At 35.8% G+C, this 24,497-nt stretch overlaps 1 protein-coding gene across 1 annotated transcript in view; it reads left to right on the top strand.

Annotated features, from left to right (window-relative positions):
• SLX4IP (SLX4 interacting protein) overlaps positions 1-24,497 on the top strand; it is a 171,646-nt gene that overhangs the window by 4,737 nt on the left and 142,412 nt on the right. The window contains exon 2 of the mRNA XM_015597034.2: positions 11,991-12,046. Coding sequence (XP_015452520.1) covers positions 12,020-12,046 — 27 coding nt within the window. The 5' untranslated portion in view covers positions 11,991-12,019. The remainder of the gene's footprint in view (positions 1-11,990; positions 12,047-24,497) is intronic.

The raw sequence follows: 24,497 nt of genomic DNA, 5'->3' as shown, positions 1-24,497 counted from the left end.
TTGGTGATAAAATTGGATGGGGTGCGGGGAATGAAATGATTTCTCGTTCTTGAATTATAGTTGTTTCTTCAGAAGTTCTATGCCTTTGTTTTCAGTTTCTGCTCCCATAGCTAATGAAAGTTTTTAAGATGATAGGAGGAAGTATAATTTTCTTAATAAAATTTGAAATCCAGAGATTAGACAGTTGAAGTTAATTTCTGATCTTTTTAATCTGGAGTGGTGCTTTGGCTTGTGATACAGGCCAGCAATGCTAAAAGGAAGACAAATGTGAATTTCAGAGTGCCTTGAATTTTCCCACAGAATAATCTAGAAGGTCACTGACTTTCTTTATTAGAGTTTATCTCTGCTTTGTATTTAAATGACAGGACAATCATGTGATATTGTTTAATCTACTTCCATTACCCTTCAGAATTAATTTTCTTAAGGATCTTAGGATCTTTCCCTCTCTACTAAAGACACACATGCACACATATTTTTGGTGGGGTCATATGCTATCAGAGTCCCATCTTTTTGAAACAATGCCTTTTTTCACATCAGAGAAAGTGGGCTCAGGAATTGAATAGAGGATTAGACAGTATTTGTAAGATTTATAATATACTTTAACTTGTCAGTATGCTTATATAAATTATATGTGTTCATATGTTTGTAAAGTTGACCTTTTTGTCCCGAACATCTTAAAAACAGTCAATGAAATAAAAATTCCACTGAATTTAGACTTGAATTGGCAACTTTGATAGCAGGGCTTTTTAACATTTATGTTTTAAATCCCAAGCACTGAGCATTCTCCTCCCTCCTGAAAGCAGCTTTAAGGGCCTAGCAAAGTAAAATTTTAAGATGTATATTTGCTTGTGTGTGTGTGTGCACATTTACTTTTTAAAGATCAGTAAAACAAGGATGTCCCCAGATTGAAAACTTAGTTAATACAGAGGCTAATAATATCTTTTCCATTCAAGTAAATGTTAGAATGTCGATATTTTAAAGACAAGAAATTATGTAGTGAAAAACTCACATTTATGTCCTAAAGTTAAACCATGCCTCTGATCTACTGCCCATTATTTTCAATACAAAACACTTTGATCATCTATTTACATGTTTATATGCATTACAACTCTCAACTTTGGCTTCATGATGTGTGTAACATAAAGGTTATTTATGTATTGAAATACATCAACTGCTTTGACCTTTAAAAAGACTTAATGTGGAATTTGGTGTTTGGGGACAGTAAAAATGCCTTAGATACACAGGTATAAATCTAAACAAATAATAACACAGTCTGTAGCTGCTGATTTAGTAACGTCAAGAGACTCAAGTCAGCAAACTTGATGCATATCTGCACCATGCACCAGGTATCAAAGAGGAAAAGAATGGACCTCAGGAAGCTTATAGTCAGGCAGAGGAGAGAGACTGAGGACCAGAGTTATGTGTAATTCGGTTAGCTAAGGTGCAGATAGGGCCCAGAGAAGGGAGCTGTTCACTGGAGATTCAGAGAGCTCCAAAGAGCAGGTGGCACCTGAGCTGAGTTTCAGAGGATAAATTGCCTTAGGAGAGAGGACATCCTGTAGTGCAGCATGCCTGGGCTGGGATGGGGAGAGCTGGAGTGGCATGTTCAAGGATACATATTGGAGTTGGCTATGTGGAGGCTGTGAGGTTGAAGCTGTGAGGTTGCCTGAGCTGCGAGGTGGAAGTGTGGGCAGGGGCTGACTGAGGACCTATGATGCTAGGGGGAACTCCAGTGAGGCTTTTTTTAGTTGGGGATTTCTGCTCAGTTACCTCTAGTCATGGTTTTGGGAATGGAGAGTATGAGGATGGAGACAGGAGGTACTTTAAGAGGATATGGTTGTGGGAAACCTTCAGAATAACCAGCTCTTTGGGGTCTGGGACCTCCTAGTATTACCAGGTAATGATTTTTTTCTTCCCATAAACTAACTGTGGCTATCACCTACAATGCATTCATGCATTAAGAGAGTAGAGCATGTACCATCCCCAGATTTCCTGGTAAATGCTCTTTCTGTATTTAGACTTCATACTTCTCAGCTTTTATAAGAGAAGAAGGCACGAGACTCACGATTGGATATTGCACAGTGGCTGTCAAGGCATAAGTAATAGAAGGGATCAGGAAAGTCTCCCACCTCTATCCACCACCCTCTTGCAAGAGGCTGGGCTGGAACAGGGAACCTTGCTCTGTATTTCTGATGGGTTGGTTTATTTTGGATACTCATCCTAGATATGTTCTCCTGGTTTGTGACTCCCTCCCTCATTTTTTTATGTGTATTTTGATGAACAGAAGTTTTAATGTTCTGATCTTTTCATTTTGAAATGATTATAGATTCACAGGAAGTTGGCAAAAAAGGAAGATCCTTTGTACCTTTTACTCAGTTTCCCCCAATAGTAACATCTTGCATAACTATAGTGCAAATATTAAACTCAGAAAATTGCATTAGCACAATCCACAATGCTTACTGGATTTAACCAGTTTTGCATGCATTCATTTAGTTCTATGCAGTTTTATCTTGTATGTCTATTTGTGTAACCAACACCACAATCAAAGTATAGAACACCATCCCACTACAGATTCCCTTCTGCTACCTCTTTATAGTTACATACCCCTCCCCCATCCCTAACCCCTGGCAGCCACTAATCTATTTTTCTATAATTTTGTTATTGTAAGAATGTTATATAAATGGAATCATACATTACATAAACTTTTTAGTTTGTCTTTTTTTCACTTAGAATTTTCTTGAGATTCATTCAAGTTGTCACAGCTATCATTCTTTTTTTTTTTATTGCTAAGTCATATCCCATGGTATATCTAGATATAACGCAGTGTGTTTAACACTCCACCCATGGAAGGACATCTGAGTCGTTTCCATTTTGGGGCTATTATGAATAAGTCTCTATGAACATTTGTGTATAGATTTTTATGTGAGCCTAGGTTTTCATTTCCCTGGGATAAATTCCTAGGAGTAAAATTTTTGAGTCATATGTTAAGTGCATGTTTAGTTTTATAAGAAACTGCCCATCTCTTTTCCAGAGTGGTTGTACCACTTTTACAGTGCTCCCACCAGCAGTACATGAGAAATCCATTTTCTCTGTACCCTCACCGACGTTTGGTGTTACCACTAATTTTATTTGCTATTCTGATAGGTACGTAGAGATTGTGCATTGTGGTTTTACTTTGCATTTCCTTGATGGCTAATAATGATGTTGAATATATTTGTATATGCTTATTTACCATCCGCACATCCTCTTTGGTGAGATACCTGTTCATGTGTGTTGTCTATTTTCTGACTAAATTGTATGTTTACTGTTGAGTTTTGAGAGTTCTTTATATGTTCTAGTTTGTATGTACTATGTTGGATATGTGGATTACAAATATTTTCCAGTCTATTGTTTTAATTTTAATTTTAATATAGCCAAATCTACCATTTTTTTTTCTTTGTGGTTTGAACTTTTTATGTCTAATTATAAACTCTTTCCTTACTCTGAGTTCATGAAAATATTTTCTAAAAGGTTCTAATTTTCCACATTTGAGTTTTTAGGCCATCTGTATTTGAATTTTGTCTGTCGTGTAAAATAGTTGTCCAGTTTTATTTTTTTCCAAATGAGTAAGCTGTTGTTGGACCACGATTTGAATGCATAGTCTCTTCATTTCCTACTGATCTGCACTGCTCCTTCTGTCATTTTCATAAGTGCATGGATTTGTTTCTGGTCTATATAGTCTGTCCCTTCAGCTTGTTTGCTTACCCTTTGCCAGTACATTATTTTATTTGCTATAGCATTATACTAGTTGTGCTATGTCTGGTAAGACAGACCTCCTCCTCTGTTTTTTTCTTCTGTTTTTCTTCTCTCAAGTATCTTCGTCCTCTTTGGTCTCCTTCAGATTCTCCGTTCAAGTTTGTGTTTGGAATTATGTTAAGTTTGAAGATCAATTTGAGGAAGTCTTGTACATAAAAAATTTTTTCCTAACATTTTTATTTGCGGGATACTAGTTTAATGATATTTTAATGAATCTACGTTTTCTGTTTCAAAGAAATTGCTTTTAAGGTTCATCATTAAGCACCTTTGCTACATATCTTTATAAATGCTTCAGATTGAGAAGTTTTTTCTATTCTCAGATTTCTAATATTTTTTTTTATTTTTTTCTTCCTCTATTAAAATGATCATGTGCTTTTTTCTACTTCAATTTTTTAATGTGGTGATTTTTCTAGTGTTAAACCAACCTTGCACTCTCTGGGTAAGACTCACTTGGTTCTGGTGTATTTTTTTATATATTGCTAGATTCAGATTGCATCTATTTGTTTAGGATTCTTACTTCTGTGTTCATGTATAGAATTAGCTGTGATTTTTTTCCTTTTCATACTGCCCTTGTCTGGTTTGCTATCAGAATTTTATAAAAATGAATTAGGAAATAGATTTTTCTCTTATTCTCCCCTCTGCAAGAATTTATAGACTGGCATTATTTGTTTCTTGAACTGCTTTTGGATTTTTGGGTCGTAGAGGTTTAAAATGGAGAAGACCTTAGAGGCCAAGCTTAACAGCATTTTTTACTAAGGCAAAATATTAAATGCTGAGGCCCAAATCCAGAAGGTACTTTCTAAGGTACCATGACTCAGTGATTTCATCCTTACAGAAACCCTAATCCTGAAGTAAAGCTAACAGCCATTTTATTTTCTGAGACAGAGGGCTTAAAGTCTTCACTCTGAAGTCCATACGAATCCATGTTAGAGAGGCTTGAAAAACATCCCATTAACCTGATAAACTTGATCCCTTAGGTTTCTAGGCCGATCTGATTAAGCTGAAGAACTGAGAGAGGACAGGGAGCCACACGAGATAGACACTCTCACAGCAACCTAACAGGCTCCACTGTGGAGCAGCACTGTGTAGGAACCAGAAGCCCAGAGGGTTATTAATATGTCTCCTGCTCAGTGTGGTGATACATGATCATTGTCATCTGGACTATCAAAGAAATATCTAGTATGTGATATTTTTATGAAAGTCATTAAAGGGTCAATATATTTTTAGAAAATTTTCCTAAAAACAGCAAAAGTAAATGGTTTCATGCATAAATGAGTCGGCTTCTGTGATCTGGAACATTCCTTCATCCAACAGACATTTCTTGAGCATCCTGTAGTACCCAGCTCTTGCTCTGAGGGCTGTTCCCCTTTGAGAACCTGTTCCTTCCATGATGGGTTAAGTGTGATTTTACCATATTTACGGCTTAGCAAATTGCTTTTGTTCGTTGTTCATTTCAGATTTCAGTTCACCCTTTAGTTCATTTCCAGCACCTGTGCCTAATGCTGTACTGTAATAAAGGAAATATGCCTTTTTTATCTAAAATGACTTTAGCAAATGTGCAGGCTCAAGGTCTATGGCTGTTCAGATGTGTTATAGGCCTTGTATTGGTACACTTTATTTATTTATTTTTGTCTGTAAAGCAGTGTGTCATGTCACATAGCCTAATGGTAAATTAAATTAATTCAACCTACATTTTCTTTAGCTACAGAGTTCTTTACTTCCTTCCCTCATTCCCCTCTCTTCCTTTCTTTCTCTCCCTTTGTTTAGCAGAAGAGAACCACTACTCATGTAGCTTTTCTTGAAGTCATACTCTGTGTTGTTTACTTGTGCCTTGACAGAGGACTGAGGGAGAGGGGGAGGGAGGGCACATCTAATTTGACAGCCCAGTTAGCAATCGACCTTGGCATTCTGCAGGTGACAGATGGTGCTAGTTTGCCCTCAGTGAGCCGACAAGACTCTTCTCTCGCCCTTGGTCCTCAGCTGTGAGACCCTGGCCTATTCCCCCAAGTTCTCATGAGGGGAATGGATGGCAGGGCTGGGAATAAATGGTTTGTAGGGTCTCTTTTGGTCCTAAAATTATGACATTTTGAAGCTCCAAACATTGTGGAAACAAATGAAAATATTATGTACATTGAGAGGTGGAATGCCACATGATATTTAACAACGGATTAAAAATATGCAAAATGTATTATACTATTCCTTTTTCTCATGCATTTTATTTAACATTAGCAGACCATATTACTTTATGTAAAAATATATGCATTTCAGTCCTAGATTCCTATAGTTTACATTTTTGAAATTGGGCTTTGATGATACTTTTTAAAGAATCCAGCCCTTAAAAAGTAAATGCAGCTGCTCTTTACCAATAAAAATAAAAAGAAGTAAAAAGATTATTTTTAAAAAGAAGCTGCTAAAGCATTATTGTACGTCGAAAATGTAACCACTGTAATATGGCTCATAATCTATCCAACAGCAGATACGGTCTGAAAGCCTTGCCACAGCCTTCCATGTGGTCCATCTGTTCTTTGGAAAAGGAAGGGCATACGGGAAAACCAGTGCATAATTAAAAGATAATTAGATCACACATGCCTCAGCTTTGGTTGGGCACTTCCTGACAAAATTCCTCCTCCTTTTCTTTGTTTAGCTGAACCACTTGAGTATCCTGAGTAGCCTCCAGTGAAAGACTCCCTAAATTCTTGGCAGAAGTTTTTCAAGCCCAATTTAATATATTGAAGGGGACTGATTTTATGTTTACCAGGCTCAAATAATATAATTTTAAGGATACGTCTTAAGTTTTTAGGACGATCTTTATAAATTATTTTCAAACACATGTTCCTGACTTTCTAGGAACTTATTTTTTCATTGACATCTGTGTCTACATGGGCTTGCTAAGAGACGAACATAATTAAATTATTTTTAAATCACATGCATTACATTATTAAGAAACTAGAAATGAATGATTAAAATGATTTAGGGTTCAGATAAAGATACTTTTGTCCATTTAAAAAATTAGGATCAAATGTTACCAGATTTTTAAAAATTACTAAATTCGTCAGATTTTTAAAAAATCTTCATTGACTAGGTAATAGTAATCGCTAACATTCATTGAGGGCCTAGTGTTTATAAATTATTATATTGGGGGTTTTAATATGTTACTTTACTTAGGTCTTTCAATAATTTTGATTTAGGTATTATACTCCCTATTCTATAAATGAGTAATCTGAGACACAGAAATAAGTGCTTTTCTTATAATAAAACCAAATACTCTCAAACTGCACTGTCCATTATGTTAGCCACTGACCACAAGTGTCTGTTGAGAACTAGACATGTGTCCAGTCCAAATCGAGATGCGCTGGAAATAAAAAATGCCCACCTAGTTTCAAAGACTTAGCCGAAACACTAAGAATGTATATATTTTTATATTGATTACATGCTAGAATTATAATATGTTGGATTTATTGGATTAAATTAAATATATTATTAAAATTAATTTCACCTGTTTCTCTTTACCTTTATATTAAATGCAGCTACTATAAAATTTACAATTTTATCTGTGACTTGCGTTGTATTTCCATTGGACAGCGCTGCTCCAGTAGTGTCTGTGCACATAATTTAAACAGGCAGATAGTTCCATGCATGAGGCTTGTGAAGTGTGGCATTCTTTCCTCTATATTTGCTCTTGCTCTTTAAGTTGGAGCAGTGTTTGGCATTTAAGAAGTGGTTCCATATCACTAAATTACTTGCTGTATTTCTGCTTTATTATTGTTTTTGTAGTTATTGTTTTTTTAAATTGGTTTTAGACTTTGCTTCTGAAACATTCCATTAACAGTAAAGAGAACTTTTGCTCGCTTTAACCCCTGTGCCCTACCATATACATACACATATACACACACTTTCCCATCCTTGTAATATTGTTGTAAATATGATATTTGAGTCAAGAGTCAATGTTTGTTATCATGATTCTAAATGCTAGTTGTAACTGAGTTGTGTATGAAGTACTCTTTACTTTTTACTTTCTGCACAGTTTTTGTTTATCATGGAATCAGTAATTGCCTTGTTATTATTTAGTTGCTTAGCTTTTCATGTACTTGTCCTAATTCAATGTCATATTCTTGACCAAGTGTCTAAAATTCATCTGCATACGTGTAGATACTTAAGATGCATCTCCTGGAGTTTTGCAACCTGCTCTAGGCTGCACTGATGGTTTTCTCCTGGTCAAGCCCAGGATCTCATGTAGGGATTTCCTCTACCCTTTGTGTGTCTCGGCCTTCCTGTTTCCTGTACCTTCCTCTTTTCTGGTTAATTTCCTCATTTTGGTGAAGCACATCTTTAGTACTTTCCTGAGAAAGGGTGCCTGAGTCTTAAATTTTTTAAGACCTTGCATGTCTAAAAATGTACCCCCCTCACCCATGTTTAAATGCAGTTGGAGGTTAGAAACATTTTTCTTCAGAAATTCGAAGATATTTCTTCATTGCCTTTTAGTCTCCAGAGTTGCTTTGCGCAATCTGGAGCCAAACAGTCTCTCACCATCTCCTTCACTCCCTCTCCCCCACCCCACCCACACACATTTTTTAAAGATTCTTTTTGTCATCAATGTCTAAAATATTACTGTGATATATGCCCCAGTATGAATCTTCTTCCATCTTAATTTTCATGTGTTGGTCCTCCTATACTGGTTCTTTAATTTATTCTTTCTTATTTTTTGTTGACGTTTCTGAGTGACTTATTGAACTTGATCTTTCAGCCCTTCTCTTAAATTTTTGTATTTCAGCTATCATAGTTTTACTTTGTTGTTTTCCAAAAGTTCCTCTTTTCTTTTTAGTTATTTCATGGATACAATATCTGCTATCTTCCTGATATTAATGAAGTTTTTTTTAAAAAATGTTTCCTTCTCTCTGCATAGTCTCAGTTTCAGCCAGTGGTTTTTTTCTGTTTTGCTTTCTTTCATGGTAGAATCTTTCCTTAAATGGCAGGTAATTCCTGGTTGTTTACTTTTATTTGACAGTGGATCGTTAAAAAGTTGGAAATCAGTTCTACACACAGATGTAGGGCTTGTGGATGTGAGCTTCACTTCAGAGCCATCTCTCTAGGCTGTTTTTCTTGGTGAACCTCTGATGTCAGTACTTTTAGATCTTGACTTTTAGGTTAGTCCAGTTCCCCCAGTAGGATGATTTCAGTCTCCTATTTGGAGAGGCTAGGCTATTCAGAGTTCTCCAGAGAAACAGAACCAATAGGATACACACACATTTACACGCATGTATGTGCATATATATACATACATATGTATATGCGTGTGTCTATACATATTTATTCTAGGAATTGGCTTATGTGATTATGGAGGCTGAGAAGTCTCATGATCTGCTCTTTGGGAGAATGAGGGAAGCCAGTGTGTAGTTCAGTCTGAGTCCAAAGGCCCAAGAACCAGCACCACTCCTTCCTTCATCTTCTTGTTCTGTTGGGTCCTCAGTGGATTTAGTGCTGTCTACCCATATTAGGGAGGGCCATCTGCTTTACTCAGTTTACCAGTTCAAATACTGATCTCTTCCTAGAAACGCCTTCACTGACACAGCCAGAAATAATGTTTAATTAGTAATCTGAGAATCCCTTAGCCCAGACAAGTTGACACCTAAAGTCAACCATCACAAGGGGCATGCAGGCTGGAGAATGTATTGGTAAGTTTGTAAATATTTCCTTAATTTCTCTTTTTTCAGTAGGATACCCTCCACCTTATGCTGTGCTTGGTGTTTTCCAGACCAGAGATCCTCTATCTTACCTTCTCCAGAAAATAATTCTCCAGGCTTCTATAGGATGGGAGAAAGCAGTTGCCTGGCTCAGCATAGTAAAGGGGAGTAGAAGTACTTGTTTCTTTTATTGCCAAATAATATTCCATTGTGTTTATATACCACATTTTGTTTATTCATCAGTTGATGGACATTTGGGTTGTTTCTGTTTTTTTTTGGCTATTATGAATAATGCTGCTATGAACATTCCTATATAAATTTTTGTGTGGGTGTATGTTTTTATTTTTCATTGGTCCATACTGAAGAGTGGAAATGTTTAACTTTTTGAAGAACTGCCATACTGTTTTTCCAGAGTGGTTACAACATTTTACCAGCCATATATGAGAGTTCTATCTTTGCCAGCACTTGTTTTTATTTTTTTGATTTTAGCCATCCTAGTTGGTATGAAGTGATATATCATTGTGGTTTTGATTTGTATTGATGATTTATGATGTTGAGCACATCTTCATGTGCTTATTAGCCATTTGTATATCTTCTTTAGAGAAATATCTAAAGTCCTCTTCCCATTTTTAAATTGGGTTATTTGTCTTTTTATTGTTCAGTCGTAAGAATTCTTTATATATTTTGGATACGAGTCCATATCAAATGTACGATATGCAGATATTTTGTCTCATTCTATGGGTTATCTTTTCGCTTTCTCGATAGTGTCCTTTGAAGCATGAAAGTTTTTAATTTTGATGAAATCTGATTTACTAATTTTTTCTTTTGTTACTTATGCCTTTGGTATCATATCTAAGAAACTACTGCTTAAGGCAAAATTACACAAATTACACAAATTTACACCTTCTAAGAGTTTTATAGTTTTAGCCCTCACATTTAGATCTTTCATCATTTTGGAGTTAATTTTTATATGACGTAGTAGTCTAACTTTATTCTTTTGCATGTGGGTATTCAGTTGTTCCAGCACCATTTGTGAAAAGACTATTTCCCCATTAAATTGTCATGGCATGTTTTTTAAAAATCAGTTGACCATAACTACTCTCAATTTTAGTCTTTAGATTTATGTGTCTCTCCTTATGCTAGTACTGTACTATCTTGATTGCTGTGGCTTTGTTGTAAGTTTTCAAATGGGGAAGTATGAATCCTCCAACTTTGTTCTTTTTGGAGATTTACTATTCGAGATCGCTTGCATTTTCATATCAATTTTAGGGTAAGTTTTTCATTTTCTTTTTTTTAAATAAGCTTTTCATTTTCTATAAAGAAGTCTACTGGGATTTTGATATTGTATTGAATCTGTAGATCCATTTGAGGAATATTCAGTCTTCCAATTCATGAACATGGGATGTCTATCTATTTACCTGTCTTTAATTTCTTTCAATAATATTTCATGGTTTTTGATGTACAAATTTTGTTCTTCCTTAAATTTTTTTCAAAGTATTCTTTTTGATACTATTATAAATGGAATTGTTTTCTTAATTTAATTTCAGGATTATTTATTGCTGGTATATAGAAATATAGTTGATTTTTTAATATTGATGTTGTATCTTGCAACCTTGCCAGACTTGTTTATTCTATAGTTTATTTATTTTTTATTCTTTAGGATTTTCTATGTATAAGAGCATGCCATGTGTTAATATATATAGTTTTACCTCTTCTTTCCCAATCTGGATGCCTTTTATTTCTTTTTCTTGCCTAATTGCCCTGGCTAGAACCTCTAATACCACATTGAATAGAAATGGCAAGTGAAGATCTCTCTGTCTTTTCCTCACCTTAGAGGAGAAAGCATTGAGTCTTTCACCCATTAACTATGGTTTCAGCTGTGGTTTTTTCATAGATGCTTTTCATCAAGTTGAGGATGTTTATTCCTAGTGCATTGGATTTTTTTTTTTTAATCAAAGATGGATTTTGTTAATTTTTTTAAAATTCGAGATGATCATTTTTTTTCTTTCAATCTTAATATAGTGTATTATACTGATTAATTTTCAGATGTTAAACCAACCTTATACTCCAGGGATAAATCCAACTTGGTCATGGCATATAATTTTTTAAATATATTGCTAGATTTGGTTAGTAGTATTTCATTGAGTTTTGTGTCTTTATTCATAATGTATATTGGTGTATAGTTTTCTTGTGATGTCTGGTATTGCTATCAGGATAATACTGGCCTCTTAAAATGTTTGAGAAGTTCTCTTATGCTTCTGTTTTTCTAAAGAGTTTGCAAAGAATTGGTATTGATTCTTCATTAAACATTTGGTAAAATACATCTGGGCCCATGCTTTGTGAGAAGTTTTAAAATTACTAATTCAATTTATTTTTGTTAAGACCAGTTATAAGTCAACATTCATCTTGCAAATACCTATTGATATTTTATTATTCAGTCAACCTTTCTCATATAATATTCAGATAGAGAGTTTGGGATACCTACTTATAATTTTCTTATTTCTTCCATTAAAGGTCTGTAATTACTCTGGACTCGGTAAGCCATGGCATCAAAGAAATTTGCTGTTAAAGTAAGTAACGCTTAATACCCTTCTATAACTCATTTCCCGTTTGCCCCAATAATACTTGCTGGTGGCGCTTGCGGCTACAGTGTTTACCCCGAAATAACTCCTGGATTGCAGTCCTCACCTTACCCCCAACGTTTGCCATGAAATACCTCACTTTCATTATTATTTTTGCATCGCTCTAGTATATCGATAGTCTTTGGAAACAAATGACATCATTCTATTTATAGCATTCTGATTATGGTATTTCCAATTACAAAATACAGTAATTCTTGATCACTGAAAATGTAAAATACTAGAAAATGTAGCATTCCTATGTGTGATGTTAAATTAACTCTGGCAGCAAGCTGCACTTTTTTTTTTCTAAATGGGGAAAGGGTTAAAATGATTAATCACTTTCTAATATAACTGAGTTCTGTGTTAATTGAAAATAGAAGCTCTGAACTTCTCTAAATTTGGTACTCAACTGAAAACTTTAGGCAATTGAAAATTTGCGTGTTAAGAATGAGATGGGGAGAAAATTAATAGTTCATATAAGAGTTATGGCAGTTTCTTGCTTCAGGTCTTTTGTAAGATGCCTTTTGGTCATAGCTTGGTCCTGAATTTTAAAAATTATCATTCACATGGCATTTCCATGACATCGTTTTTGATTCCAACAAAGCAGATAAAAATAAATAGCATCAATTGTTGAACCTGCTGAATGCCAGGAGAGAGTTCTTCTGCCTGGCTGACTTCTTGCTTTCTTCTTACAAGTGACTCTTTATCCCTTGATGGTTGGGGCCAGGACTCTCTCAGGTGTGGAGATGTGAGAAGATCATGTCTGAGGGAAGGAGACTGGAAGAATTGATAGTGAGTGCAAGGTTTAGGAGATGCTTTCATATATGTTGGCTGTTCTTTAGAACATTTTCTCTATGCTAGTGTTATGTTAAGTATTAATTCAAAACACCAAAATTGACAACTTATTTAACCAGATCAGATATTACTTAATATTGTAGTTATGTCTTTTTAGCATGCCATTGCTTATTTAGATTTACAACATATTTATAAATTTGATTGCTTACAAGTATTTTTATATCTATATGTTCTGTAGTATTTCTTTCTGTGAGAGAATAAGTTGTGAACTTTCACTATTTGCCTAAATGTATTTTGGTCTTACTCTAGGAAGATGTTTGTTTTAGAATTCCAGGTTGAGCATTATTTTTCCTCAGTACTTTAGAGGTTTGGTTTATTGTCTTCTGGAATATGTTAATGCAACTAAGAAATATTTAATTATCAGTTGATGCTTAAAAACATTCAAATTTAATGGCTTAAAACATGTTTTTCTTTCTCATGATTCTGTAGGTTGCCTTGCATCAGTTGGGTGGTTTTTCCTTTTGATATTGGCTGGGGCTGCAGTTATCTGGGGAATCAATTTAGCTAGAACATCAAAGATAACTGCTCTCATGGCTGTCAGTTGATACTGGCTGTGGTTTAAATCACACCTGGGACTGTTAATTGTTGCCCTTCAAGTTCTCATTTATGTGGCTACTCTGTGTAGCTTGGGCTTTTCCTAACATGGCGGCTGAGGTTTGAGGTCTAGTGTCCTAGAGCAAGAGTCACAAGAAGAATTCTACTTTGTCAGTCCTCTGAAGGCATCCAAAGTCTCAGATGCCATTTCTGCTGCATTCCATTGGTCAGAGCATTCTAAGGGCCAGCCCCAGGGAAGCTGCAGCTCTTGATAGGAGAAGCGGCTTGTGCTTACAGAAAAGGGAAGAATTGTCAGGGTGCATCTATGGAGACTAGTTACCGGAGAAGTCTGCTGTCAGCTGCGTTGTGATTCCTTTCTTGGTTATCTGTCTTTTCTCTCTAGTTGTTCTTAAGATTTTATTTGTGTGATGTTCTGCAATTTCACAATTAAATCTCAAGATATAGATTTGTATTTACTTATCTGACTTGGGATAATATACATCTTCATTTGGAAGATTCAAGTCTTTCATCAATTTTGGAAGATCTCCATCGTTTTCAGGTACTGCTCTTTATTCTTTTCCCTGTATAATCTCAATTTTAGCCATGTAGAAATTGGAACTCTTATATCAAATTTGTTGAATAGTTTCATATAATAGTTTCTTATGTGCTGGAGTGCGATGGTTGTTGCCATGTCTTGGCTATTGGTTTGTCCAAAACTGAGCCCTTGCAGGCTGTCTGACTGGGCCTCTTGCAAAGCTCCACCAAAACTGGTTGTGGCCTAGAGGGCAGACAATTTTGGTAAACCACAAAGCTTGGACATTAGCTCCTAATTATGCTATAGATGGGTCTGTTGACTTCCAGGTCACACACAATGATGTGGCAACTTCCCCATCTCACAGGTGACCAGCAAGGCTTTGGAACCTAGCTCTCAGATTATGGCAGTCAGAGGAGTTATGTCAACCATGAGTATCAAGCTAGCAGGTTAGGAATAGAGACAAAGTTCTGATACGTTATATAGAAGATTCTACACATTATGTTGTGTTTGTGTTTCTGCCTCGCATCACACTGGCAGGGGGCCAGTGCTCCCTAATCATGAAGCTCAAAAGCCCCGCAATCCCATTCTGAATGTCTGACATCCCACCTTGCCAGACTGCTGTTCCCTGCCATAGAGTGTCATGGTTAGCAGGGGCATGCACATCTGCTACTGATGCTGTCACCATGTGCCTTTTCTGATGAACACTGCTCCAGTAGGCTTGTATGAGTGCTGCTTGGCCACTTGCCTCTTCCTATTTCTCTTCTCTTTATGTCTCTTCGTTGCATTAAGGGTGCTTTTTATCAGACCTCTTTCAGTTCATTAAAATCTTCTCATCTGTATTTAATCTGATGTTTAATATGCATTTAATCTACTCTTTAACTTGTTTATTTTTAGTGACTGCATTTTTCATTTCAGAATTTGAGTTTTTTTAATTCAAATTCTACCAGTTCTTTTTTTATATACTTGTCCTATTTTTTTAAAACATGTTTCCATTTCCTCCTTTTATCTCCTTCATAATTTTAATTTATTTCTTAATCTGTTTTAGTTTGTTCTATTATTTCCACTAGTATTTACTAAGTGTGGCATATATTGATCATCGAAATTGCTGGATTGTTTATGTGTATAATTTTTAATTGTGCTCTCATTTTCAATCACATCACACACACACACACACACACACACACACACACACGGATGGAAAGACCTGTGAACCCCATAGAGCAGTTGAGCAGTTTCAAGTTTACTTCTGCTGGAGCCATTGGCATTTCAGTGATTTTGGACGAGGTTTTATATTATTTTCATGGTTTGGGATTCCACCACCTTGTAGATAGTATAACTTTGCAACGCACAACAGAGTCTGGCACAAGGTTGGTGTTTTTAGTATTTTCCAGTATTTTCCTAGCTGTTCTCTTTTCCTCTCTTTTCTCCCAAGACCCTGGATAGATGCCAGGCTTCCATGTTGTTTCCTTGGTCAGCGAGCAGAGATTTCTTTTTTAGTTGCATTTTCATGAAACCTGCAGTTTCTCAAGAGAATGAAGGAAAATGCTCTATTAAGTAGTTCCAGCTCTAAGAAATTATGGACAAACTAACCCATATGAACTGGAGAGAATTATAGGAGGATAGCTACAAATCAAAGTTTTATTTGTATGTCAAGCATTATATAGAGAAGTGAAAGTTGAAGTTTTCCCAACTCTGGACTTAGCTGGAATAAGTTCATTTCCAACTCCCTTTTCTCTTTTGGGTGTTAGGATACCAGCTCTCAGCTATCCTGTCTCTCAAATATTCTGATAGCCAGGCTTGAACCTTCTGAAGGGATAATTATTTCCCCCAAACTTTGTTGAGATTTAATTGTCATATAACATTATGTAAGTTCAAGGTAAACGATGTGATGATTTGATAAACACATATGGCGAAATGTTTACCACAATGAGATTAACACATCCTTCGCCTTACATAATTACCATTTTGTTGTTGTTATGTTGAGAACATTAAAGATCTACTCTTCATAGCAATTTTCATGTATACAATACAGTATGTTAACTCTAGTCACCATGCTATACATTTAGATCCTTGAAGCTTATTTATCCTATAACTGGAGGTTTGTATCCTTAGATCAAGATCCCCCCTGCTTAGCCCCTGCCAACCACCATTCTACTCTGTTTCTATGAGTTCAATGTTTTTAGATTCCATGTATGTGAGATCATACAGTATTTGTCTTTCTTACTGTCTGACTTTTTTCACTTAGTATAATGCCCTCAAAGTCTGTCCATGTTGTGGTAAAAGGCAGAATTTTCTTCTTCTTTTTTTTTTTTTGGCTGGATAAAATTCCACTCTGTATATATATGACATTTTTTTTATTCATCCATCGATAGACACTTAGGTTGTTGCCATGTCTTGGCTATTGTGAATAATGCTGCAATGAACATGAGTGCAGGTATCTCTTTAAAATAGTAATAATTATCTCCTTTGGATTATAGACAGAAATGAGATTGCTAGATCATATGGTAGTTTTATTTTTAAGTTTTTGAGGAACTGCCATACTGTTTTCTATAGTGGCTGTGCCATATTTACATTCTCTCCAACCCCGCACTAACCAGGGTTCCCTTTTCTCCACATCCTTACCAGCATTTGTTGTCTTTTGTCTTTTTGCTAATAGCTATGCTGACAGGTGGTATCACATTGTGGTTTTGATTTGCATTTTCAAAGAAGTGATTATTGATTAGACTGTTAGGGGTTTATTAATTTACTAGTCTTTCCCAAGAACGAACTTCTGACTCTGATTTTTTTTCCTGTAGTAAATTTGTTTTCTTATTGATTTCTTATCTTTATTATTTCTTTCCTTCTGCTTTCTATATGCAAATTTGCTCTTCTTTTTTTCAGCTTCTTAAGGCAGAAGCTTAAATCATTGATTTTGAACCTTTCTTGTCTAATGCAACACTTAAAACTATAAACTTCTCCCTAAGCATTTTTGCTTATATTGTACCTCTCTTGTTTTAATGGAGATACAGTTAAAGTAGGGACTTCATTTTTAAAATAAAAATGTTTTCTAATTTTTATTGTGATTTCATTTTTGATCAATGGGTTATTTAAATGTTTATTATATAGTTTCTAAGTATTTGGGAATTTTCTAGTCATTATTTTGTTATTGGTGTTTAGCATAATTCTTCTATTTTGGTAAATGTTCCATAAGTGGTTGAAAAATGTTAGTTTTCAGGTTCATTGAACTCTGTGTCACTTAGGTCATTTGTTAATTGTGTTGTAAAAATCTTATGTGTATTTACTAATATTTTTGTTCACTTGTTCTATCAGTCAAGAGAGATATATTAAAATCTCCAGCTATGATTTTAGATTTGTCCTTTCATTGATATTTGCTTTGTATATCTTGAGGCTAGGTTAATAGGTATGTACAAATTATGATTACTCTTTCTTTTGAATTGAATCCTTAGTCATTATAACATGTCTAGTCATACTTCTTAACCTGAACTCTGTCTGATATTAGTAGAGCCTGTATTTGAGATCCCTAACCAAATATGTGAGTCCTCACTGGATTCCAAACTCTAACAAGTCATTAAGTCCCACTCATGTACAAGAAGTTTTCAAACAGCATAGAAAACTTGAGAAATAGAGAGAGAAAAAAGTAAATGCACAAATGCAGAGTCAGAGAGATTCTAGGGAGCAAAAGAAGACTTTTAAAAACACCCATCATTAATACGAGCAACTAATTGTTATAGTGCAATAAAGCTGAAAAAACAAACAAACAAACGAACAAACAAAAAAGGAAGCTATTATAGACACATAACAAGATCAGGATTTTGTAAACAAGGGAAATTCCTGAGAATAGGAAAGAGCTCCTGTAAATTAAAAATGCTTAATAGAAATAATTCAGTGAAGTATGGGAAGGTGATTGAGGTATACTGCCCAGAAAGTAGAGCAAAAAGATTATAGAATAAAAAAATTGAGGAGAAAGCACAAGAAAATTATAAGGTATGAAAAAATTGGAGTTCTAGAAAGGAAAATAAAGAAATTGATGGAGAGGAAAATCAAGAAAAAATAATACAGTGAAATTTACTAGAAATGATGGACAGAGTTTCTCTTTGAAAGTTGCTTTGAGTGGGTACTCAACAAAATCAGTGAAAAAGAGTTGTACCAAGTCACATCATCCTAAAATTTCAGAACACTGAGAATGCAGAGCAGATCCTAAGAGAAAAACATCACATACAGAGTATCAAACTCAGCACAGCCTTCTCAGCAGCAACATCTGGGGACAGTGAAACAAGTCTCTCAATATTCTAAGTATAATGATTTCTAACCCATAACTCTCTTCACAGCTCAGCTTTCAATCACATGTTAAGGTAGAATAGAGACGTTTTCAGAGATGCAAAGTCTAAAAACAATTTCTTTCTAATGTATTCTGTTGTAGGAAGGAGGTGGTTTTCTAGCGTGAGGGGATAAACAGAGAAAGAGGGAGATATGAGATCTGGGAAATAGGGAATTTAACAGGTGAGGGCCTAAGCAAATCCCATGATGATCAGCTGCCTAGAAAGCAACGAGTCTGACTGGAACAGGACAGAGGGTTCCATGAAAGATGTCTCCATCAAAAAATGAAACGAATAAAATACCTTATGTATTGAGAGTTTTTTTGTTTTTTGTTTTTGTCTTTGTTTTTTAGGTCTGTCAGAGAATGTGGGAATAATTTAGTGATAGTAATATAGGAAATTAAATAAAAGAAGAACTGAAGAAAAGATTGTGCAAGGTGGGAGAGTAAGCATAGTGTACTACATGGCTCTGCTTTGAACAAAGAGTACATTTTATATACCATTAACTCTAAAGTTTGGAAGACTGGGAAGGAGATGTGTGGGAGGCTGGGTTGTAAGCATTTCTTCATTTTCAATAGAAAGCGTGTAAAACAAATAATAAGAAATTATAGTATAAACAGTATTTGGCAATATGATGGTGAATACCAGATCAAATAGCTAAAGTTCTCAGTGTGGTTGCTCCTGGAGAGTGAGGGTTGAGATAGGGTGGTAGCAGGATGGTGCAGAAGAGGCCTGTTTTTGATGTCATTTTAATTTGTATATATACATTATTACTATGATAAAAAAAATTAAGAGGATAAATAAATTTTTAAAGAAATTAACTTATGCGAATTTTCATATAGATGCATCTACTTTTGACTCTCTGCATTGAAAAATACTTGGCTATAGCACCGTTTCCAAAGTAACAGAAAACGAAATGAACACACAGTAGTTTGCCATTTGCATCTCAGTTGTTTATTTCTGACTTTCCATGGAATGACATTAATTATCAATGCAAGCAGCGAACAGTTTATCCTTCTTCAAATGAAGACAGGGCTTTTTTTTTTTTTTTTTTAACTATCTACACCCTAGCCTTAAACTCTAAGGCCAGAATTCCAGAAAATGGCAGCAGTGGGTGAGATGAGAGAGTCCTTGGAACCACAGCTTTCAGGGTCCCTTGACTTCTGGGCCACTGAAGCCTGTGGTAGGAAGCTATGTCTTATACATTAGTGATTCCTTTCTCGGTTTAAAGTAGTGGTGACAGCGGACACATGTCTCCTCAAGTCTCCTTAGTGATCTTAATTTTAGCTTTGCATACACCTTAGTGTTTTAAAATTAAAAAAGATTAATGATAAATTTTTTAGGGGCCAAGGGTCAACTTCTTGTTTTGTAAATAAAGTTTTATTGGAACATAGCCGTTCCTATTTGTTTAGATATTGTCTCTGGCTACTTTTATGCTACAGCGGCAGAGTTGAATAGTTGCAACAAAGACCTCATTGCCTGAAAAGTCTGGAACATTTATATATTTATAAATGCTGATTTAGGAATATAAATATATCTCTTAAAACATATCTCAGTTCCTACTGGCCACATTTCAAGTGCTCAGTAGGCACACATGGCTAGTAGCAGAGTTATTGGATATCACAAGAGTCTAAATTTGCATCCTTCCGTACATCTACCTTGTCAGAGTAAATTTTCCATGCAGTTATCTTGGGGTAAACTGGCTGTAAGGGTGGGTAAATTAGCAAGGTCAAGGCAAGGCTGTTTCCTTTGCAAATGGAAGCAAGAAATACACATAGACATATAATGGTATTAACCATGAACTTTTATTCATTAAAACACAAAGCTTTAGTGAAAATAAAATAAATTTGAATAATAAATTACTGTCACGTCAAATAATATGCATGGTGTCTGAAAAGTTTATGGGTCCATCCTCTGCTTTAAAGGTATTTTAAGAAGTATATAATGTTGCCAAGTTTCAATTTAAAATTTTCAACTTGGGTTCCATCGAAGCAGTAATATGAACGGTTCCTACCTCATTGTCTTTGCTTGTAGATCATGTCCTTTGCTTCCTGCATCTGTTTTCTTGGATTAGTTAGGTATTACACTGAAGTCTAGAATTCTTTTGGCTATAAAGCTTGCTCTGTTGCTGCCCTTCCCTCTAGCCCACTTTATTGTGGGTGGGAAAATTTTTGCTGGGAGGGCTTGATTAATTAGAAAGGATTCCTGGCTTCCCGAGATGTGGCAGCCTGGGAAGGTTACAGAGCTTGGCTTGGTGACAGGCTAATCTGTATTTAAGGAAAAACTCGGACCAGCCAGATTTCCCTGGAATGTAGATCTGGCTTTGTCTTCTTCCACAGGGAATGTGTGATGACCCCATCCTCCTCCTTCCCACCCATTTCAGGAGACTTAAAGCTTTAACTTCTGCTGTTGATAGTTGTCTACTTTTTAGAGTAGGGGGTTGGGGAGTGAAGGTGGGGTGGGGAGCTGAACTTTTGGGGTAGGAAGGGTGAGTCATTTTCTAAATCTAAAACAACAGGTTTAGGATTTTATTCATGTTAATGAGGGGAGGAGTGATTTTACTTTTTTTTTTTAAATCTCCCTGAATCTTTACTATTTATATTTTTCTTTCCACTACTTTGTAGCAATTATAGTTTTATGTTCTGCTCTGAATTTCAGTTAACCTTAGTCTTTGCATTCCTTAGAATACCACAAAAAGAGAAATATGCCCAAGAATTGACAGTAATTTCCCCTTTATAGTAAAAGTAAAAGTGAAGAGCAACACTTTGAACTTCCACGAAAAGAAAGTTGAATAGCGAATGGGCTTTTGTCTTTGCTGTTTTGCCTCAGTGAATAACTTCACTTCTCTGACATAGGTTTTCAGTTACCTAAAGGGGAATGTGGTACTGACGTTGTCATCAGTGCTCATTTGAAAATAGATGCACTGATTTTGTGTATTACACTGAAAAAAAAAGATTTTATGCAAGTATATTCATATCAGTTGAGTTCTGAGTAATGACTTTCTACTGGGTTTTAAGCACTCATTAAACTGAAGTGTCATAACAGAATAAATCACAGAAGTTTTACGTGGTTACTATTTTTTTTTCACTAGAAATGAATTTGATGAGTGTGCAACCTTTATCCCTAAGAATGTTTTTACAAAGGCATTTATCTTTGTGAAATTTTTCAAAGTGAAAGAAGTACCTCTATATTTCTTTTCCCAGTAATTAAACTCTTCATATTCCAATTCCTTCTTAATTCTGTCCCTTGGGGAGCTTTAAATTTTAAGGACATGTAGGATCAGTAAGAGTTTACCTAGTTGTTGATGACATGCTCAAACTACAGTAGGCTGCTGTTTTTTTCCCATTGGATGTTATCTCTTCTATTACATTTGTGCATGACCCAAACTGTTGAACTAAATATGTGCTGATTACTTGGTAGAATCAAAATAAAATTCATAAAAGTTCACCAGTGGTTACCCAATTGATTCTGCCTCAGGCTTAAAGCTTTTAGGTACCTTCTCACTCAATAGGGCATTTGCTCTGAGTGTTGATGACTTTGAAACAGACTTCTTACTTGATCTAAATGAAACTTCTTTTTCAAGTGTTCTCTCTGCCTTTCTGGCCAGACCCCCAGTTTTCTGGACTTCATTTTCCTAGTTCTTTCCTGTGTGTATAAGCTCATCTGTTCTTTTTTTTAGACGATTAGAAAGTGTTTAAGTACAGCCCTGGCCTCTCATCATCTTTTCAGTTTTAACTCGTCACCTGCCACCATGAAGTCTCTGCCTAGATTGATCCCTAAAACGTCAGACTAAGAATTCAGTTTGTCATAGTTTTCTCTTATACTGGCTTATGCTTTAAACTACCCTCATACTTCCTGGGCTCACTAAATTATGATGTCTCTGTACTTTATTTGTAATACCTATTTAATGCGTCCACTCTGTAGAGTATCTTGGACTTGCTGCTTCTCTCTTCTCTTCTTACAAATTCAGCCTTTATTATTTTTATTTGTATTTCTGCATTAATCTCTGCCTTTCTTGTCCTGTCTAGTTCATCTCGGCAAGTTCCGGGATAACACCATTTTCATCGTTACTTCCTTGCTTGATAAATCAGAGCAATTCCTTTAGTTTGACCAGATGTAATGTAAAACTCTCCAGCTAGATTTAAGGCATTCTGGTAACCATTCTCCCCTTCCTCTTTAACTTTGACCCATGTTTTCATGTTGGAACTTGGGAACATGGTCTGTCTATTCCTATAAAACTGATGCGTTTGCCTTTCCTGCAATGACCTGGCCTGTAGTTTTCTCTCTTCCTGTGACCTCTCTCACCTTTTCTTCCTTAGTCTTTGCCCATCAATTTTGTCCAGGCTTGACCAATGAGGTGCTTTTCCTTTGACACACAAGCCAAACTTTTCTCACACTGATGACCCTCTCGCTTTGTTCCTTTGACCACCATATGCAGCTTATGTTGTCATGTTTTTTATATATACGCTTTTACAAAATACTATCCCAGCCACATTCTCGGAGAAGAAGGACCTGTGTGCTCTGCTTATTTGGTATCCACAGAGGCCTGAGTCATCTGGAGCATTTCTGAGGTACCCAGTACCCCTTACTATCCTTATTACAGAGATGAGAAGTTTCTTCCCTCATGGCTCATGGAGAACAGGGAAGTCACTCAGGCTTGGAGTTATTTCTTACTTCTCTTTTTTTTTCAGTTCCAGACAAAGAATGTTGTAATCTTCAATTTGTGGTATATTTCTTTTCTTAAAAAAATTTCAGCTCAACTTATTTTTCCTTTTAGGAGTCTGCAGTTCCACTTTGAAAAATTTTAAGTAATTCTTTTAAAAACAGCTTCTGTTAATAGCCAGAATGGCAAGGTGTAATGTTTGCTTCTGTGTGTCCGTTAGGGAAGGAAATTATTTCAGGATGATAATGTTAATTACTTGGACATTATTATATTTTATGTTAATTAACACCTTAACGTTAAATCTTGATACTTCCCCCCCCAACATACATACAAAGCATGTGCTTCGTACATTATTTATTCTAGTATAAAAAATAATTCTTAGTAGAAGAGTAGACTCAGGATCTCTCACAGCTGTGAGAGCTCAGTAAGTTCCTTGGATTCTCTTTGAGGGCTGTAGAGGGCATCATTGTTCCATGTTTTGTAACGTGACTGCAGTCATCGTGATCTAAGGAAGCACAGCAAATAAAGTGCTTTCAAAATCGCTGGCTCATTCGTAAATTATCATGACATCCTAAATGCCTGTGTTTGTTTGCTTGGGAGTTGTGTGCACGCTCTTATCCACAGCCTGTTCTGCCTGTGGGTATTTACATTTCTCCGTCTCACAGTTCTCTTCACCAGGAAACAATACCATTAACTGCAGCAGGAGGAAACAATCACAAAAACCAAACTATCCAAAGTGGCTGAGAGAAGGCATTCTCAGAGTGACAAGAGACTGCCTCTGGCGTGCTGCCTTTATAAATTCAGGGCCCGGAAGTGATAGGCTGAGAGTGAAGAGCTCCTTTTTCCTTGGAAAGCTTTGGGATCCTAGCCTGGCCCTGGTCCTAGCAATAAAGGCTGGAGGGGATCCATTGGGACTGGAATGAAGTCCTTGCCATCTTGTTGTTATTACAGTTACTGCTTTTCCTCCTTATTGTTATCATTATTGTTAGTTTGAGGGATGCTTGGTTAAGGAATCAGAGGTGGGGTGGGGACTGACAGAATGTTCTTGCATTCTATAATCCCTGGAATTCTGTGGAAATGACATTCCACTGAAATAGCCTGTGTGCATAGCAATTCAGTTATTAGCCAAATAATGTAAAAAGATGCAGCATCTACTTATTGTCCTTTAAATGCTTCTCTGGTAGTAACCTCTTGGAATATCCGTGATTGAGTAATATAGGAAACTAGACCACTGTATGTATATATCACTTCATTGCTTATGAGTAGCATGTGACAACATTCTGATTTTAAGACTTAGAAACATCAAGTAATGAGTTTTGAATAGTGACTCTACACACTCACATAGGTACATGCTGTATTTTGCAAGTGTGATCTGAGGTGACAAAGAGTATTATGCTATTTGGTTCACAGAAGTGTAGTGTCATATAGATTCTGGCAAGGCATGTGCCAGGGCTAGCATCCCAGTTCTCATTACCTGGAAAATTCACTACCTATTTA

This window comes from Pteropus alecto, unplaced genomic scaffold, assembly GCF_000325575.1.
Source record: "Pteropus alecto unplaced genomic scaffold, ASM32557v1 scaffold45, whole genome shotgun sequence".
Classification (NCBI taxonomy): Eukaryota; Metazoa; Chordata; class Mammalia; order Chiroptera; family Pteropodidae; genus Pteropus; species Pteropus alecto.
This window is presented reverse-complemented; position numbering and strand designations above follow the sequence as displayed.